This window comes from Maniola hyperantus, chromosome 10 (assembly GCF_902806685.2).
Source record: "Maniola hyperantus chromosome 10, iAphHyp1.2, whole genome shotgun sequence".
In the NCBI taxonomy this organism is placed as follows: Eukaryota; Metazoa; Arthropoda; class Insecta; order Lepidoptera; family Nymphalidae; genus Maniola; species Maniola hyperantus.
The window spans coordinates 13,199,543-13,219,783 of NC_048545.1; the positions used below are offsets into that span (position 1 = coordinate 13,199,543).

Sequence of the window (20,241 nt, forward strand, 5' to 3'; positions counted from 1 at the left end):
GGTTCAAAGATAAAGGTGCCATAATCGAAGTGGCTTCTAACTATAGCATTATATAGAAGTTTCTGGCAGTATGGATGAGATCCCCACCACACTCCAGAGAGAGCTCTCATTATGTTAACTCCTTTTTCACACTTTTGGGCTACATAATTAAAGTGTTGTTTTCCTGTTAACCTTGCATCTAGTATAACGCCCAGAAATTTTACTGCCGGAACTGCTTCGATAATCTGCTCTTCGTATCTTATTTCTATATCCGGAATTCTTCTTTTTCTAGAGAAGATCAGAACGTTACTTTTAGAAGGAGAGAGACTTAGTCCATGTTCTTCAAGCCATATGCTAAGGTAGTACATAGCAGAGTTTAGGTTAACAGCTGCATCACGGATTGAGTTACTTGAGATATATAATGCCAGGTCATCTGCATACTGCAGTGTATTACAAAAGCTATTCACCGCCAGCTCCAAATCATACGTATAAATATTATACAACAGAGGACTAAGTACGGATCCTTGTGGGAGACCCTTCCAGACAGTTCTGGGCGGCATGAGCTCTTCATTTATACGTATTTTGATAGATCTAGCCATGAACAGATTCATAACAAAGTGCACAATCCTCTCAGGGATACCCAGATTAAGCATTTTGCGCCTGAGTAGTGGAAGATTAACACTATCATAGGCAGAGGTAATATCTAGAAAGATGCCCACCAGGTAATCTCCATTCGCGAAAGCAAGACGTATATCAGTAGACAGCATGCTTAAACTATCCATAGTACTCTTACCTTTTCTGAATCCAAATTGAGTTTTACCCAAAATGTCTTTGCTCTCTACATACCATTCTAATCTATTCTTGACCATATGTTCAAATATTTTACAGAGGGTGGATGACAAGGCGATGGGACGATATGAAGTAGGTTCTGAAGGATTCTTTCCCGGTTTCAAGATTGGTAAAACAACTTGAGTTTTCCAGGGTTCTGGTATATTACCCGATATAAATATATTATTTACTATATTTAAAAAGTAGGTTTTACCCAGGATGTTTAGGTTCTTTATAAAGGAGTAGGGGATACCGTCTTCTCCAGGCGTAGAATCCTTCAGCTCCTTTAGTACTATTTGTAGTTCTACAAGGGAGAAGGGTTGCTCTAATCTATGTGAAGGGGGGGGGGTATGCTAGTTGATGGGAAATAATCCTGATCTGGAGCAAAGGGTGGAGCTAATTTCGTTTCGAATTCGTGTAACCATGGAGATGGATCATTAGAAGGGGAATCTATAGTCCTAGATCCTCTGAATCTTTTGATATACCGCCAAACCAGAGAAGACGGGGACCTGGGAGACAAGCTGTCACAGAAGGCTTTCCAGCCTTTATGTTTTTTTTTGGAAAGCATTCTTCTGACTTTAGCAGAGTTTCTCTGGAAGGCTATGAAATTTTCTATTGTCATATTTCTATTGTATTCCAATTCTGATTCCTCTCTCAGCTGCACTGCAGATGTACATTCAGAATCCCACCAAGGAGGTGATAGAAATTTTTGTTTATATTGTTTAATTGGAAAGTGAATGTCTGCAGCATTCACTAACGCCTGTTGGAATTGGTTGTAATTTTCTGAGAGGTTTTCCAAATTTACAGGTTCCAGTTGGGATAAGAAACTATCTACTGACTCGGCAAAAGCGCTCCAGTCAACATTGTTTATCCTGTATTTTAAAAGAGGTTTTGGGGCAGGCTTGGGGGATATGTGGTGAGTCATGTATATTAAGATTGGATAGTGGTCGCTACCATAAGAATTGCTCAGGACTTCCCAAGTTATGGTGTTTGCGATACTGGGAGAACAGAGAGAGAGATCTGGGACTGACCGAGGGTTTTGGCCGGGATAAACTCTATGTGTTGGGGATCCATCGTTGAGGGAGCATACATTAATCTTGTCAAAAATATCTATTAAGTAGTTTGAAAAGGAGTCACAATAGTATGACCCCCACGAAGTGTGATGACAGTTAAAATCCCCTAGTACTATCAGGGGGGAAGGAAGTACTGAGAGCAAAGATAAAAGTTCAATTTCGAGATTAGGGTTGGGGTGGGGAATATAAATGGAAACAATGGTTTTATTTACAACTCTGGCAGCAACCACATTAATTTCCTGTGAATGCTGTGGCAAAGGAAGTTGAGAGTAAGTTAAAGTTTTTTTTATAAATAAAGCGCATCCACCATATCCAATCTTTTCTTCTCTATAGCTCTTTGTAATGTCAATGTCATTGTTATTTATTGATTTGAATTTGACGTCTTACAAATTTCGAAAATTTTATTCTTTTTGTTTTCAATTTCGGATTTATTTGTGTAGTATAAATTCTCGGAAATTATCAATTTAAGTTTTAACTCTAATGGGCTATGCTAGCACATTTTGCATGCGATTATCTAGGAAAACTAAGTGATGGGAAAAGAGAAATCTAAGAAACGACACCGCTCAGAGAGCTCGAGTTCGAGCAGTTCCGATTCGAGCCGGGAAAAGAAAAAACTGCGTAAGTTAAAGAAGAAATTGAAAAAAGAACAGAGAAAGACCGAGAAGGCATTGAAAAAGAAGCTTAAAGAGGAGAAAAAGAAACTTAAAAAGCAGAAACGAGACTCTAAAAGCGGGAGTTGTGATGCCGATACCAATGTAGCATCGGCTGATATTCCTTTGGGTAAGCCATTTTCAAAACTCCAGGGAAACTCTTTGATTTTTCGGGATAAAAAGTAGCCTATGTGTTAATTCAGGGTATAATCTATCTCCATTCGAATTTCATCCAAATCCGTTCATCCGTTTTTGCGTGATTGACTAACAAACATCCAAACATCCACACTTTCACATTTATAATATTAGGATAACTAGCTGAAGCCCGCAATTTCACCCGTGTGGATTAAGGTTTTTAAAACCCCGTGGATACTCTTTTTATTTTCCTGAATAAAAAGTAGCCTTATATAAATAAATAAATAAATAAATAAAAGTTTATTCAGCTCACAAAACAAGAAAATACAAAAAACATACAAACCAAATGTTACAAATTAAAAAAATTAAAACTAGGTAAGCTTAAAACTACGAGCTCGACAGTACTAAAAAGAAAAATGATGTCTTGTTTGAGCTGAAAAGGCTACTGCCTCAGCATGATGCTGCAGTATTTGACTACTGCAGCGCTGATTTTCAGGCAGAGCCCTAGTGTCACGACCCGACAACGAACTATTCCACTTCTTGATACGCCTTACTCACAACCTTGAATGGGAAGCTGGAAGAAATCTCTGTTTAGAGATAAGCATTTCCGATGTAACTTAATTTATTATTACTTTGTAACTACAATTTTTGGTACATGAATAATAAAAATAAAATAAATAAACGAAAGTGTTCTCTATAATATAAAAATCAACTAAAATAAAAAAAAAAGACTTCATTATTAGTGGAGTAATAAATATAATATATATATATATACATATAGGATATTACATATATACTTAAACACATGTAAACTTATACACATACAAAATGTAGGTACGACATGTTTTTGATGTATGGAATGCCATTATTCTGTTTGTGTAGACTACCTGCAGGGAACTAAAAAATCTTTTGGTTGACCACTTGACCACCATAATATAGAATAAGTAGTATATTATAATATGACATAGTATAGTATAGTCAGAGATAAGTATCGTGTGTTGTAGTGCGTGTAAGATCTGGAATAGTCGTTTAACCCTGTGATTTTTGGCTTTCTAAAACATATTTTTTTAAAGTTTTTTTAAAAGAAATTGTAGATTTTAGCATTCTGATGGGGGGTGGGAGATCATTCCAGATCTTACAGGCTGCGTGTTTAAATGTACCTCGAAATGCAGCAGTTTTATGCCTTGCCATAGCGATTCGGGGTACAGCCCTCACAGTCCTCACACTATATTTACTTTTTTCAGGTACCCATTTTATTTTAGCGTGCAAATAAGCTGGTTTTCCTGTAGAAATGATGCCAAACAACAAAGTGGCTAAGTGGAGCTTACGCCGCGATTCCATATTTAGCATGTTTGCGTTATTGATATGTGGGCTGACATGTGATCGAGGCGCTATGGAGAGACAAAATCTTGCACAGGCGTTCTGAACCCTCTGTACTAACTTTGCTAACCTGGCTAGCAAACACGGCCCATATACAGTGTCGGCATAGTTCAATTTTGACAAGATCAAAGCTTCACATAAACGTATTCTAACCTCAGTGCTAAGATAGGGGCGCATTTTATAAATGACTTTCAACCTATAGAAACAATTTTTAACAATGTTTCGGAGGTGTTTTTCAAAACGTAAGTTAGGGTCAAAAATAACTCCTAAATTACGTGCTTCATAAACTCTTTCCACCGCATCATTTCCAATTCGAATGGTGGGGCTATAAGATTCAATTTTCGCGATAGTTCCTTTTGTACCTAGAATCATTAGTTTTGTTTTTTGAGGATTAAGATTGAGAGAGTTTAAGTCTGACCAGTGTGCTATGCTTGCGAGATCCTGACTAATTTTTGTAACAGCTTCAGTTGTGTCCGGTGGCTGGAAGGAAAAATAAAGTTGGACGTCATCCGCGTATAGGTGATAAGTGCAATGTTTGATACAGTGAATCATATCTGCAGTGTATAATGCGAACAGTATGGGGCTTAAAATTGACCCCTGAGGAACTCCCTTAGGGACTGGCAAGGTCGGAGAGGCTAACAGGCTGCCATTCGTTTGGCTTATTTGGACTAACTGTTCTCTGTTTTTAAAATAGCTGTCAAACCACTTAACAGTGTTGTAAGTGAAACCATAATAGGATAGTTTGGAAAGGAGTAAGGAAGTATTAATGGAGTCGAATGCCCTAGAATAGTCTAGCAGGACTAATATAGTCCCCATGCCCTGATCTTGTGCTGTAAGTATATTATCTACTACATCCATGATTGCTGTCGTTGTGCTGTGACTTTTACGAAAGCCAGATTAAAAAATGGGTAGTATATTTTTTTCCTCAATGTATTTGGTCACTTGACTACATATCACCTTTTCTAAAATTTTCGAGATACATGGGAGGATACTAATTGGTCTGAGGTCTTTTAAGTTTGTAGGGTTGTCAACTTTAGGGAGAGGCTTAACAACGGCTGTTTTCCATGCGTCGGGGAACGTTGAAGTTATTATGGATCTATTTATTATGTTAGTTATAGTAGTGAGACTCTGTGGGAGTGTTAACTCTAACATTTCTAGAGAGATTTTATCCACGCCAGTCGCATTTGACTTTAAACCTTTAATAATTTTTAATATTTCATGTCCGTTAGCTAATTTAAAATCGAACGAGTCAGGGCCAAACCTATTAAATTCAAAGAAGGTATAGGTGGATAGTTTAGTTGTATTTCTATGTGGGATGTCCAAAAAATGCCTATTAATAAGTTCAGGGTCATTCAGGGACGTAGGAAGCTCATGATCTTTTTTTTTATCAATCACTAAAATTGATCTTAGATGCTTCCACATCCCTGCTGGGTTCCTACTATGACCATCTATATAGAACTTATAATAGGCACGTTTTTCCGCTTCCATAGCTTTGAATACAACCTTTTTTAATTCTTTGTAATATATTTTTTCGGGCGAATCTTTTTGCATGGATCTGCACCTCCTGTAAGCTGCATTTCGCAATTTTAACATTGATTGTATGGTAGACGTCATCCATGGACACAGCCGTTGTTTGACAAGCGCTTTCCTACGCGGAGCGTGGTGATCAAAAATATCCAATGTATAGCCGCTAAACAGAGCCACCATGGCATTCACTTCGCTCTGACTATCAATATCCACCCAGGGTATATCATTAAGATGCTGGTTAAAAAGTGGAAGATCGATATCTTTTAAAGGTCTAGTCATTACCCAGTGGGGCTTAGTTTTTTCTTTCTTCATATTTAATGTGGCTGTAACTACCGCATGGTTTCCTAACTCGGGAATATGTTCTATTGCAACCTCACGCACCTTTGCATCCGTACAAATTAAGTCTATGAGAGTTTCACTATGGTCGGTGAAATGAGTAGGTTCCGTCACTAGCTGAGTCAGGTTTATGCAATGGATGAAGTCATTAAAAAGTTTTGATTTAGCGTCCATTTGACTTATCAAATTTATATTAAAATCGCCCAACAGTACCATGTTGTCACAATCGGACAGGCAGGTGATAGATTGCGTTAGCGCATCTAGAAACAAATTAACATCCTGCCAAGGTGGTCTATAAGCTGTGCCCACGATAATACGTCTACCATTCGTTTTAGTCTCTATCCACATTTGTTCTACCGAGTGGAGGTTGGGGTGATCGCGTATTTTTATTTTTATCTCTTTTTTGACATAAAACCCCACTCCACCACCTCGGCCACCACGAACGTCAACTGGGCGCGGTTTATGGCGCAGCCTATATCCCGGAACCACCGGCGCGAGTCCATCTTCCCCTTCCCGAATCCACGTTTCATTGATTGCGATTATGTCTACGTTTATTTCAGCCATTGCCGCAAGAAATTCCTCGTGTCTTGTTCCTAGGGAACCGGCATTAAATAATCCTATTTTAAAATATTTTAACTTATCTTTTTTTACCATTTATTATTTTGATAATGAAGATAATTTCTGAGCATATTAAAATTATGTGCCGGTATACTTGTTTTAAAGTGTAATATAACAATACATAAACACAGAGAATATATAATAATATGTTAGATAGGAAATTTACATTAGATATTTTAAAAATAACATAATACACATTTATCTTTCTTGAGGCAGTTAACCATCGAACTTGTAAAATAATCACTTTATTATAAATTTGTATTTGCGCGTAACATGTTATTTCTATTGTAGTAATATTTTTACAAAGATAACTCATGACCAGGTGTGCGCACAGCAGAAAAGCATCTGGACTAGTAACACAGTACAATGGTAGGAAAACTATTTTCGGTAAAAGACAAAAACTGTTTGAGTGCATACCTACTCTTAAATGAAAGCAACTAAAACATAGTATGTAGATCTTCTTGAATAATAAGGTTTTTAGTTTGGAATAGTTCTTATGTTTGGAAACGCCATGGATGAATAAGGTGAGCGTAATACTAAAAATAAGTCGATACAGAGACGTAACTACTGCTGATAATAATAACTTAAAGACGTATTTTCTTAATTTTTCTTTAACCCAACTGGGATATCTCCAAAAACCCGTGCTAGGTCATCTTCTGATTTTATTTGGTGCGCTAACTTGCCATCTCCTTGGCGCGCGTATATTTTACCGCGCTTGGTCCATGCGTATCTCCACTGCATGTGTTTAGCTATTTCTCGAACTTGATAAAAAAGTTGTTTGTTTTTCCTCGTTAGCCTCTCATTCACGTAGAACCGTCTGGCCGGCGAGTCGAGGTCCAAAGCTTCGGTGGTTACACCTCGGCGCGTGCGGGCACTGCGTAGGAATTCATCACGCAGGTTTCGTCGCGACAGCCGCACCACCATTCGACGACCTCGGCCGGCCACCGCTGTTTGCGAGCTGTTTTCGTTCTTTTTGCCGACTCTTTCCGCGAAGATGATATCCCTTTCGTCGAGGTTCAGCCCTAGTTTGGCGGCTATGACCGTGACAGTGTGATGAGGATTTTCCCCACGGATTTCCGGCAGATTAGTGATTTCAATATCCGCTTGGAGGAGCTCCTGGTCCCGATCATTCAAGTTTTCTGTAAGTTGAGAAATTTTTTCTTCGAGTGTGCTAGTTTCCGAGCATTTGTGACTGGTTGAAACTTTGACTTGCTTTTCAAGGTTTAACAGTCTACAATCAAAGTCGTCCATACGCAGGTTGCAGTCGGCGATTGCGCCTCGTATGTCACTCATTTCTGCGCGGAAATCTTTTAGCTCCTTTCTTAGTTCCTGAAGCTCCTCCCGAAAAAGACGTATTTCGAGACCCAGTTCTAAAGTTTGGGTGGTGTCCAGAGCGGTGTCATTGAGTAATTATTTCTCTGGTGTAGGATTCCTCGATGCCGTTTTAGGGGTATCGCTCTGAGTAGTAGGATTGCCCGATGCAGTCGTAGGGGTATCGCTCTGGGCACAAGTCGCACTTGTACCTTTTATCGGGGTATCAATATTTCCTACTTTAGGAATTTTAGCTATACACTCTGGACATTTCCATTGATTTGGCGAGTGTGCATGCTCGGGGAGTCCCACACAGGCTTTGTGGTATGCGCTTGGGCAAACGCTGCAGCTTGCAGCACAAATGGCGGACAGAAACCGTCCACAGGCAGCGCATTTCACCATAATGACAGTTTAGGTATAATGGGTTTATTCCGACACGTTTCTGCTACTCTCCACTAGATGGCGCCTGTATATCCGCTGAGTGCGCCCGCTCTGTCGAGTGTCGCAATTTGGTCCGATCGCGCTGGGGCCCACTTGCAGGTAGGCACATAAAACAAATTCTAAACGTACCTTCCCGTCTTCTTGGTAGTATAATGTTGGAATAGAAGAATTATTTCGGATTTACGCACCCTTGCCAGTCGACTTTACACGGGATAACGCTTCCAGTACTATATCATGTCACTATGTACACATTTATCACTTCGGGGAGGCTTTACTCTCAAAACTTAAATTAAAATAACACTAAACATGTAAGAGACGTACATGTCGTTGTCGCGCCCGTGACGCGAAAGCTAATATATGTCACTCTCCAGGTCTTTAACTATATCCATGCAAAAAATCATATCAATGTGTTGCTCCGTTGCATATAGTTTTTGATTTATTGTATGAAATGTCCAAAAATATGACTGTGGGACGTAAGCCTGGCCGCGAGTCTGACTCGCACTTGTCCCGTTCTTGTTTACTAAATAGTAATTCTTACAAATTGATGGTTTTTTACAGAATTAATGGAAAGATCCAAGGCTATGGCGCCTATGACCAAAGAGGAGTGGGAGAAGCGACAGAGTGTTGTCAGAAAGGTTCACGATGAAGAGACTGGCAGATACAGGTTATTCTATCTTTCTAATATAATTCTTACTTTATTCCAGAACATTATTGGTCTTGGACTATTCAAGTGTACCGGTGTACACTTGAATAGTCCAAGTTCAATAAATTCTTAACTTAATTAAATTGACAGGTCTAAACGTAATGCTATCATGCACACAAAAATGTTTCAATCTGAAGTTACATTTAATCTTTAGTTTATGCACACGTCATGATAGACTAAAGATTTGAGTCATATAGGTATGAGTGACAGAGACAACGCTCTACAAAGCCGAAATGTGATTCTAAACATGTACATGTGTACGATTGTACATTACTTTCGGCCGCGTACTGTAGTAGGGATGATGTTTAGTGACTGAACTTTTTAGGATGTTGAAGTAAAATCCTAATCCTAATATCCTATCCTATATCCTATATAATACTATAAATGTGAAAATGTGGATGTTTGGATGTTTGGCTGTTTGTTACTCAATCATGTAAAACTACTGGACGAATTTGGCTGAAATTTGGAATGGAGATAGATTATACCCTGGATTAACACATAGGTTACTTTTTATCCCGGAAAATCAAAGAGTTCCGCGGTCGCGGTCAAAGTCGCGGGCATCAGCTAGTATTTATATATGGATTTGTATACAAAAAGTAAATATATGTTTGAAGTATCTTTGCCGCTCCTCAGTGCTTTATTTCTTCCAGGTTAATAAAAGGCGATGGGGAGGTCTTAGAAGAGATTGTGTCGTACGACCGACACCGAGAGATCAACCGACAAGCCACCATGGCCGATGGAGACTTCTTCCAGTCACGGACGGTTGACAAATATAGGGTCAAATAGATCTTCCTTTCTTTATAACTATTATACCTATGTACATAATCATTTGTAATATACTTTTCTTAGAGGTACAGTTTCAGAGCAATATGGATGAAACTGAAAAAAACAGCTCATACAATTTTGCAGCTAAAATGCAAAATGAAAGACTTGTCTAGACCCTGAAAAAGGTTTAGAAACAATCCTGCTGGTTTAGGAAATATTTTCTTCTTCATTTCTTAGTGATTTGGTGGCTGTGCAGGACTCTTCCAGACCCTGTATCATGTTGACCGTTGCTGATCTATTCTGATCACCCCCATATTTGCATAGGAAATTTTGCTTTTATTTGATTTCTAGTTTATGGGTCAAGCCCCCTTTCCGTAGGGATGTTGTCTATGATTTCTTAGTGAAATAGAGTCTTTATGAAATAGAGGGTCTTCCAAAATATGTAAAATTAACATCCTTTGTTAGTTTTAGGTTTGATAACTATCTTAAATTATTTAACCATTAATTTAATTATAAAAGGATGTCAAATGTGTTTGACATCACATTTCCCTATTTCATACCAAGTCCCATAAGTCCCATTGTAAGCGTGCATTTTGATGTATGATAGAGTTGCTAGTTTGATTAGTTGGCAACATCCCTAGATCCTATTAATTACAATATTTTAGAAGTTTTCTTAGTAGGTCTTAATAATGAGGTGGGCTCCTAGATCCTTCAACATTATGATATTCTACAAATCACACTAGAGTAAGTCCGGCAAATTGCTATAGCGCTGAAACCATGTCTCATTAACATAGAAATAACGTCATTTTGCCGTCATTTGACGTATATTTAAGTAAAAATATACCATCAGCTCGAAACTTCAGTCTAGTGCTGACGTCACTAAAATGGCGTCCACGCGCATTAGCAATTTGCGGGACTTATATCTATTCAAATGCTAATAGGCTATAGCCACCAAAACTAACAAGTACATTTAAGTACACAATTACTTACTTACGCAATATACTTAATAATAATTTATTATGTAATATGTATATAAATGATTAATTATACATACCAAGTTGATGCAAAAACCTTATTTAATTTTAGCTGTAATATATTCAAATTAATAATAATAATAGAGCCTCAATAGCTCAACGGTTAAGGCACAGAAATCGTCATCAAGCATTACGCTTAGTTGTAGGAGAAACGGGGATATTAGTCATGACTAATATTCCTAAAACAAAGTAAAATGGCTTTAGACTAAAGATGGGCGTTATTGGCTATTTACGGCAACGGTTAATCAACAGTTACTTAGTTTCAATACCGATATTGTTAACCGTTGCCGAATATCGGTATCAGAGTTGTGTTTCAACTAATTTAATATGCGCAACGCGCAGCGGTTTACGTAGTAGTAACTAAGCTAGCTGCCGTATCAATACCGTCTGTATAGCTAGCGCCCGCATATTCACTAAAATAAAACCAATTTTACTTTCATGAATATCGTGAAGTAATCACAACCTTAAGTTCATAGCAGTAAAGTTTAATTTGATCATTGACATAGGTCAAACTATAGTGGACGCCTGCACGAATAGTTTGCCACAGTCCAGTTAACCAAAAACATTTCATGAAGATTGATAAACCAAAGAGGACCTTATCTCTATTACTCTAAGGCTAACTGTATTTAGAATGATAGATCAAAGTGTAATGGACAAGTACTACAGTTAAGCCTTAGCGTAATAGAGATAAGGTCGGCTTTGGTTTACCAAGTTCTTAGTTACTAAGCCGGTAGCCAATAACTGCTCCTTCTCAGCTTTCAGTGAAAGAAAGAAAGAGAAGGCATAATTATTGCGTTTCTAGTTACCAAAAAACCAAACAATGCATTGTCAGTTGCCAGTTGGCAGTGTTGCGTTGTCAGGTGGTTCGTCATAGATGATAACTGAAAACCGTTGCTAGCTACGACAATAACGCTACGGTACGCTATAGGCACGGCAGCGGTTTTCAGTTAAGTTAAGCTATAGCGGACACATGTCTACTTTAGACAAGACATTTGTGAAAGTGTGTCTATCTCTCTGTCTACTAACTTTTTACTGTCCAAATTTGGCACAGATACAGAAATAGCTTGCATCCTGGATAGGACATGGGCTACTTTTATCTCAGAAAATCAAATTACGCGGACGAAGTCGTCTGGCATCATCTAGTATAAGACGAAATTACTAAAAGCGATGTAGGTACCTAAGTATGCACTTATATCTTCTTTCAATAAATATCTAAAACCTATACCTACCTACTAGTAATTTATTATCAAAAACTCTTATCTGTAGGTACTGTATCTGTACTTAGATACATATACTAATAAATAAAATTGATGTGCGTCTGTAATTTCGTAATAACTAGGTACCTCATATTAAAGTCATATGGTTATTTGAACTGTACCATTCATTTTTAAAATTTTTGTCTGTCTGTCTGTCTGTCTATTAATCTTCGAAACTGTCTTTCTGCTAATCTCCAGAACGGCTGAACCTATTTTGACGGGACTTTCAGAGGTAAGTAGAGGACTAACCAAGGAGTAACATAGGCTACTTTTTTAACGGACTTTCAAAAAAGGCGGAGTTGTGTTTTTCTACCTATGTTTACCTACAGAGAAATCTCCGAGATTTCTGAACCGATTTGCGCCATTTTTTTAATCGATAGAGAAACTTTGCTAGATTGTCCATAAAAATTTAGATTCCAACTCCTCAATCCTGATGCTGCAAGGAAACTGACCACCAGAACTGATGGGATTAAGAAACTCGGTTACAAATTGATATTGGAACTTGGAAGCACCTACCAAGTAAAGACCATCGTTAAACTCGAGTAGCTAACTCCTCAACCCTGATGATGTCATCATCATCATCTCATCGTCAACCAATAGACGTCCACTGCTGGACATAGGTCTCTTGTAGGGACTTCCACACGCCACGGTCTTGCGCCGCCTGGATCCAGCGGCTCCCTGCCCATTGCTACTTCAGCTTCGCAATCCGCTGTAAGGAATAGGCTACTTGACAATTTTTTTAAGTTGGTCTTAAATGGTTAATATTTGTCCTATTATATCAAAAAAATTAACACTATATTTTTTTGCGCCCTAAAAACCGTAAAACTTTAATTTAAAAAAATATTTTTCTTAGACAGGTGAAAACACTGTCGGCCATGTTTGGCCGATAGATTATCTGTGCTCTGACGTCATGCATTTGTAAACAACAGTATAACCCTGTGGTTATATTAATCTCAGTTTTTTACTTATAATTATTATTAATGCCCTAAATGATATATTTTAAAAAAATTAGGGAGGGCGATCTCTCGAAACAAAGGTAAAACCACAGAGTACTTTGTAAATATATGAAACTAAAATCGTGAATGGAAACACTGCTATGACATTGACCTTGACAAGTGTCAAATCGAGATTTTACTTGAGGTTATTTTTGTAACTGTAAGTAAACAACTTTTTTTTTGTATTTTGAAGTTTATTATAATATAAGTAAAATGTTAATATTAAAGAAAATTATTACTCCACTATTTGGCGTAAGGTTTTCTCGTGTTTTATATTCCACTACTACACGTCCGAAGGTAAGATTTGCAGTAGGTAGATATCATTTTAATTATTTAACTTATCTCTAAAAAATTCACTGTTTTATTAAGCTGTACTACTGATAAGATTGGATCCAGCGGCTTTCTGCAGCTCGTTTGATGTGTGACGGACAATACCGCGGCGTATGTACATCTGCAAGAGACCTCTGTCCGTTTTATTTATCTCTAAATAAATCCACTGTATTATTAAGCTGAACTACTGTGTATGTTGTGTGCAGAATCCAAACGGCACAAGACTATGACGTGTGTAAATCTACAAGATCTGATCTACAAGATATCTACCTATACCCAGCAGTGGATGTGTATATATCTGTTGACTATGAGGACAACTGATTGGGCTAAGGCTTAAAGTAGAATCAATAATTCACCGGACTGAATTGACAGGTCCTAGTGTCACTTTGTAAAATAATGTTGTCATATTTATTGTAATAGTGATGTTCCAATTCGATTGTGATTCAGCTCATAGAAATATATCGATGATGGAACAAATAATAGAGCGTTACCTTACCTACCAATAAAACTTACCTATTATATTTTCTTGAGATAGTTATATGCGAAATCCAAATAATTCCTACCTGGTACTTACGCTTATAATGAGGAAATAAATTAACCCCACTAGCAACCACACATCGACAACATTTTAAACAAAAGCGGAAACGAAAGCGCGGTGGGGACGGGAAGCGAGGGTAGTCTCACTCAACAACGAATTTCGCATATATCTTAAAGAAATATAATAGGTAAGTTTTATTGATAGGTAGTTACAACTCTCTATTTTAAGTACTTACTATATTATTATCTATTATTAAGATTTCCCGTATGATCATGATCGATTTATAAAACATTTTTACAATGAACACAAGTTTCTAAGTAAATAACAAAATATGCGTGGTAATCACGATGTAATAAGTGAGTGATGGGTTTTTTTTTCATCAGAAACTGTCAACACTGTAAACGTCAGTTTTGTTCGGTGAATTTTTGATTCTACTATAGTACCCTTATTATAAATGCGAAAGTGTGTTTGTTTGTTGGTTTGTCTTTCAATCACGTTGCAACGGAGCAACGGATTGAAGTGATTTTTTGCATGGGTATAGTCAAAGACCTGGAGAGTTACGTAGGCTAGGTACTTTTTATCCCGGAAAATCAACGAGTTCCCATGGGATTTTTAAAAACCTTAATCCGCACAAACAAAGTCGCGGGCATCTGCTAGTCGTTTTATATAACCCAAAGAAACTCTTCTCACTTCTTTCTTATGTACATATTATACATTGAGTGTATATTGCAGATACACAGACACACACTATCTTTATTTATTAATTTTAGGAGAACAAAACAAAAGTTGGCAAATACGAAATCAACTATCTAAAAGTTGGTACTGGAAAACATAATGTACTATGTGCTCCAGGGGCCTTGGGGACCATTTGGTCTGAATTTGAGCATCAAATAGAGGGTTTTAACAGGGACCAGTTCAGTTTAGTGGTCTGGGATCCACCAGGTTATGGCAAGAGTTACCCTCCTGAGAAGGAGTTTTCTGTGGATTTTCTGGAGAAAGATGCAGACATGGCTTATGAGTTGATGAAGGTATGGCATTGAATAACACAGTACATTGCTCGTTTATTTAATGAATACATTTTTGCATTCATTACAAAAACATATTTTAATTTAGACTACTAATTTAAATATGAGTTGTTTGTGGAAAACAATGATTGAATGACATAAAAATGTGTTGCCAGTCATATCTGTCATAGCTGATCTGACAAAAATGAAATAAAATCACAAACTCTTCATAAATATTAAATTTAAGCATTCCAGGCTTCAAATCATCTTATCCACATTTCACTCTAACTTTTCGTAAGATAGAAACTTCGAAATAACTGACTGTCCTGACTGATTCAAAAACACTTGTAAAAGTTTACTTGAATAAAAATATATTATTATTCTATTCTGCAAGTCACGGTGGTCAGCCGCGTCCAACTGTTTGTTTCTGGCTTAGTTAGCCTTTAAAATTTAAATGTACGTAAATACTAAGAAACAAAAATACCTTGAACATCAGTACCCTTATTATAAATGCGAAAGTGTGTTTGTTTGTTGGTTTGTCCTTCAGTCATGTCGCTACGGTGCAACGGATTAACGTGTTTTTTTGCATGGGTATAGATAAAGACCTGGAGAGTGACATAGGCTACTTTTTATCCCGGAAAATCAAAGAGTTCCCACAGGATTTTTAAAAAACATAAATCCATGCGGACGAAGTTGCTGGCATCAGCTAGTACTTAATATAATATGTTTACCATAAACTCAGCCTGAGAGAAGACATCAGTACTGGGCTGACAATAGCTTGAGATGATGATGATACCAAAAACTCATTTTTGTTTTCAAGGCATTACAAATACCGAAGTTCTCAGTGCTGGGTTTCAGTGACGGAGGCATCACGAGCCTGCTGTTGGCCGCCAAGTACCCCGACGCAGTACATAAGCTTGTGGTGTGGGGAGCTAACTCCTTCATACTGCCCAGCGAGCTTGATGCATATAAGAGTATGTTTACAATCTCTGGATCAATAATTTTGTCAGTGTGTGAGCGTTAAAAATTATAAGTCCCGCAAATTGCTAATGCGCGTAGAATGAAGTTTCGAGCTGATGGTATATTTTTATTTCGGCTGACGTCAAAATGACGTCATTTCGATGTTAATGAGACATGGTTCCACAACACTACACCCACAAGCTGTCTCAGGTAAGCGGTACATCTATCCTCGGACAGAACATTGCAGTTAGAAGAGCCTCCCCTCCATATGACCTTAAATTGTACATAAAGACTGGTTACGTAGGAACATAATGGATTTGTTTAGGAACAACTCTATAATTTCTTTTCTTATATTTCAGAAATAAAAGATGTCAACAAATGGTCCAAAAGGCTAGTGGAGCCAATGATTGAAATATACGGCAAGGAGAGGTTTGCCAAATACTGGGCCAGCTGGGTGGACGCCATGGACGCGATATACCAAACAAACAACGGCAACATCTTTTCAGACCGACTGAAGAACATAAAGTGCCCTACATTCATACTGTATGGGGAGAAGGACCCTATGGTCGATCGCGTGCACGTCTCGCATCTACACACGCATATAGAGGGATCCAGGTACAGATTTTATTTTTTGAACTACCCTGTTGGTCTAGCTGCAGATGACGATATCCTGGGTTCGGTCGGGCCAAAAAAATTGTTCGTTACATATTGGATTTTTCCGTTAAGAAATACGGTATACTAGCTGTCAGCTGATGCCCGCGACTTGGTACGCGTGGATTTAGGTTTTTAAAAATCCCATGGGAACTCTTGATTTCCCGGGATAAAAAGCCACCTATGTCACTCTCCAGGTCTTTAACTATACCCATGCAAAAAATCACGTCGATCCGTTGCTCCGTTGCGACATGATTGAAGGACAAACCAACATACCAAGAAACAAACACACTTTCACATTTATAATAGGGGTAGTGATTTAAAAAAGTCATGTGTGACCAAATGTAGGTCTCCCACTCTGCATCATGCTGCAGCAAGCTGCAGCGCTGGTTTTCAGTGAGAGCCTTAAATAGTGTAAATAATACAATGCGTTTTTGTATTTCAGGATACATCTATACCCCGAAGGCAAGCATCACATACATTTAAAGTACGCGAAAGATTTTAATAAGCGAGTTCAAGAATTTCTGCTGCATCACTAGAATAAAAACATAATATCCGTTTTCCTTAGTTTTCTTTCAATTCAATTGAATTCAAATCATTTATTTAAAACTAAATTATGCCCGCGACTTCGTCTGTCTGTCAGCGAGCTGTATCTCATGAACTGTAATAGGTAGATGAGTTGAAATGTTCACAGAGTGTATTTCTATTGCCGTAATAACAACAAATAGGTAGGTAGGTACCTACCTAATAAAAATTTCGAAATGGCCGCCATGCAAAATAAAAAATACATAGTTATATCTTGTACGATGGTACGGAACCCTTCGTGTGCGAGTCCCACTCGCACTTGACCAGTTTTTATTTTTATTTCATAAATATTTATTCTTTTGAGTAATAGTCATTATATATTTTTTTTTAGTCGTTTAAAACTAAGACAAAGCCTACATAATCTAAATATATAAAATGATTGACTGACTGACTGATCTATCAACGTACAGCTCAAATTACTGGACGGATCGGTCTGAAATTTGGCATGCAGATAGCTATTATGATGTAGGCATTCGCTAAGAAAGAATTTTTCGAAAAATCAACCCCTAAGGGGGTGAAATAGGGGTTTGAAATTCTTTAACCTGAATTAATATTATAAAGGCAAAAGTTTGTATGTGTGTGTGTGTTTGTTACTCCTTCACGCAAAAACTACTGGACGGATTTGGCTGAAATTTGGAATGGAGATACATTATAGCCTGGATTAAGACATAGGATAGGATTTTTATCCCGGAAAATCAAAGAGTTCCCGCGGGATTTTGAAAAACGTAAATCCACGCGGACGAAGTCGCGGGCATCAGCTAGTGTTATATAATTCCGCATAATATTATAAAGCCGAGTTAAGAAAATATATATCTTACTGCAGACTATTAAAAAAAACCAGCCAGTGCGAGTTACGACTCACCAACCGTGAAAATATCCCACCTGTATAAAGTTATTTGTTCAAAACAAACTCCTTTTTGTTGGAACCGCAAAACTACCTAATTATTAGTAAGTAGATATTTGAGGTTTATAGACTAGCTGTTGCCTGCGACTTCGTCAGCTTTGGGTTATTGAAATTCCCGTGGGAACTCGGATATTCCGGGGTACAATAATTATTAATATTGCCTATGCTATACCACTCCAAGTTTTAAACTATAGATTGCGACAGGTCGAGACAGCAATCGCGGATTGAATGCCCCATACACCCGCACAACCCCCGCGCTAACCTGGTGCAGGCGAGCGCGGGTAAATGATGTGCGGGTATGCGGGCCGTCCCCCTGCCTTATACCCCGATTGTCATCTCAACCTGTCGCGGACTATAGGTACGTAACATTTCCTGGTGTGCGTGTAGGTAAATCCCGATACAGATGGAAGCGCATTATTTATTCATTTTAAGCTGCCCCGGCGAACTTCGTACCGCCTAACAGTCGATTCAATTTTTTTTAAGTAATTTTTCTCTCCGTAAGAACCATCCCCGTACTTCAAGGAATATTATAAAAAAAGAATTATTAGCAAAATCAGTTGAGCTGTTCTCGAGACTTGCGGTCAGCAACACATTCAGCGATTAATTTTTATATACTAGAGACTATTACCTACCTACAATAAAACTTATTTTATTAAAACAAACATGCTTAAAATACAATCACGTAAGTGTAGGTAAACGCAGATCTTCGAGATTCGTCTATGACCTACCTACTAACATACAGGGATGTAGGTAGCATTAAACCAATTTAACGTCTTTGGTTAATGATACCAAAAGCTAATAAACCGGAGTAGGTAGATACTTCAGTAGATACTTATCTACTTAAATGAATAAAAACCGATCAAGTGCGAGTCGGACTTACACACGAAGGTTTCCGTACCATCGTACAAGTACTTTTTTTTTGTTTAAGCAATAATTTACGGTTTTCGCTTTAGTTGTGCTATAAGCCATTGTTATTATACCTACCTGTCAAATCATGATTCTACTTAGGTCAACGGGAAGTAGGTAAGAAAGAATAGTAGATCATTAACCAAGGGGATAAAGCAGTGTCTTCTGTCGCGGGTGACGATTTAAATCGCGAGCGTAACGAAGTACTCGAGGTTTACTCCCGAGCGTAGCGAGGGTGTTAAAAACTTAAACCACGAGCGAAGCGAGGGATTTAAGACGAGTCCTGAGTGTAGCGAGGGATTTAAGTTCACCCAAGACTAAGGCAGCTTTATCACCGAGGTAAATACTCTACTTTTCGTACAAAATTAACACAATAATAATATGAGATAAGCATTTATTAAACGTATTTTTAGAACATTAACTTATTTATAAAAATAAATTAAAATAAACTTAACGTTTATGTATTCGAAGAAAACAAAAACGCGGCAAATTCCTAGACTTATATTTTTTTGTCGGAAAAGCAAAGGCATCAATCTCATACGGCCTTGTCGGTTTTCGTAATTTTATTTAATAATCATAACTGCATAATAAATGCGTATTCCTTTTTCAAAAAGATGTATAATGCTTTATATACAAACTCAATGGTGTAAACCTTCGTGGTTTTTGCTGTGTCTAAATTGGATTTGTTAAACATTCTTTATGTTGGTAATTAAAAAAAAAACACAGATGTAGTCTGTCTGTCTGGTGGGAGGCCTCGGCCGTGGCTAGTTACCACCCTACCGGCAAAGCCGTGCCGCCAAGCAATTTAGCGTTCCGGTATGATGCCGTGTAGAAACCAAAGGTACGTATGGGTTTAGTAAAAATTGCCATACTCCTTCCAGGTTAGCCCGCTCCCACCTTAGACTGCATCGTCACTTACCATTAGGTGAGATTGCAGTCAAGGGCTATCTTGTATCTGAATAAATAAATAAAAAAGAAATAAAAAGTTCAGTATAAATTTCGGTACCTAAGTATTCCACATTTAAATCACATTATCTCCCTAGGGGATGAATGAAATTCAGTACAATTTTCTTTCCCTGTTTTTAACAGATTAAAAATTACTTGTACGCTTTTTGTGGCATTGAATGTCACTTTTTTGAGCAAGTGGTACGAAAAATGAATTTATTTGTTGTTGGTGTCACAGATTAAAAAAACCGGCCAAGTGCGTGGCGGGCCACGCGCAGTGTAGGGTAGTCACAATTCAATCACATTCACAAATACAATAAAACTATAATATAGATTAATACGCAACTCATAATATCTACGTACAATATTTTACCTCGAAAACCAGAA

The 20,241-nt window shown here is 37.8% G+C and overlaps 2 protein-coding genes across 2 annotated transcripts; both read left to right on the forward strand.

Annotated features, from left to right (window-relative positions):
• Window positions 1–1,258: 1,258 nt before the first annotated feature.
• On the forward strand, window positions 1,259–12,006 carry LOC117985848 (ADP-ribosylation factor-like protein 6-interacting protein 4). Its single transcript, XM_034972637.2, has 3 exons — window positions 1,259–2,660; window positions 8,837–8,942; window positions 9,632–12,006. The coding sequence occupies exons 1-3, from the start codon at window positions 2,411–2,413 to the stop codon at window positions 9,765–9,767; spliced, it is 492 nt and encodes a 163-aa protein (XP_034828528.1). The 5' UTR covers window positions 1,259–2,410; the 3' UTR covers window positions 9,768–12,006.
• A 1,182-nt stretch (window positions 12,007–13,188) lies between these two features.
• Window positions 13,189–17,074, forward strand: LOC117985847 (valacyclovir hydrolase-like). Its single transcript, XM_034972636.2, has 5 exons — window positions 13,189–13,328; window positions 14,670–14,927; window positions 15,724–15,877; window positions 16,223–16,478; window positions 16,960–17,074. The coding sequence occupies exons 1-5, from the start codon at window positions 13,245–13,247 to the stop codon at window positions 17,051–17,053; spliced, it is 846 nt and encodes a 281-aa protein (XP_034828527.1). The 5' UTR covers window positions 13,189–13,244; the 3' UTR covers window positions 17,054–17,074.
• Window positions 17,075–20,241: the final 3,167 nt, after the last annotated feature.

Excerpts from the sequence above, each read along its gene's own strand:
- LOC117985848 (XM_034972637.2), top strand. The coding sequence starts at position 2,411 with ATGGGAAAAGAGAAATCTAAGAAACGACACCGCTCAGAGAGCTCGAGT. Across the intron at positions 2,661-8,836 it reads ATCGGCTGATATTCCTTTGG|AATTAATGGAAAGATCCAAG; the intron begins GTAAGCCATTTT and ends GGTTTTTTACAG. Across the intron at positions 8,943-9,631 it reads GAAGAGACTGGCAGATACAG|GTTAATAAAAGGCGATGGGG; the intron begins GTTATTCTATCT and ends TATTTCTTCCAG.
- LOC117985847 (XM_034972636.2), top strand. The coding sequence starts at position 13,245 with ATGTTAATATTAAAGAAAATTATTACTCCACTATTTGGCGTAAGGTTT. Across the intron at positions 13,329-14,669 it reads CCACTACTACACGTCCGAAG|GAGAACAAAACAAAAGTTGG; the intron begins GTAAGATTTGCA and ends TATTAATTTTAG. Across the intron at positions 14,928-15,723 it reads TGGCTTATGAGTTGATGAAG|GCATTACAAATACCGAAGTT; the intron begins GTATGGCATTGA and ends TTTGTTTTCAAG.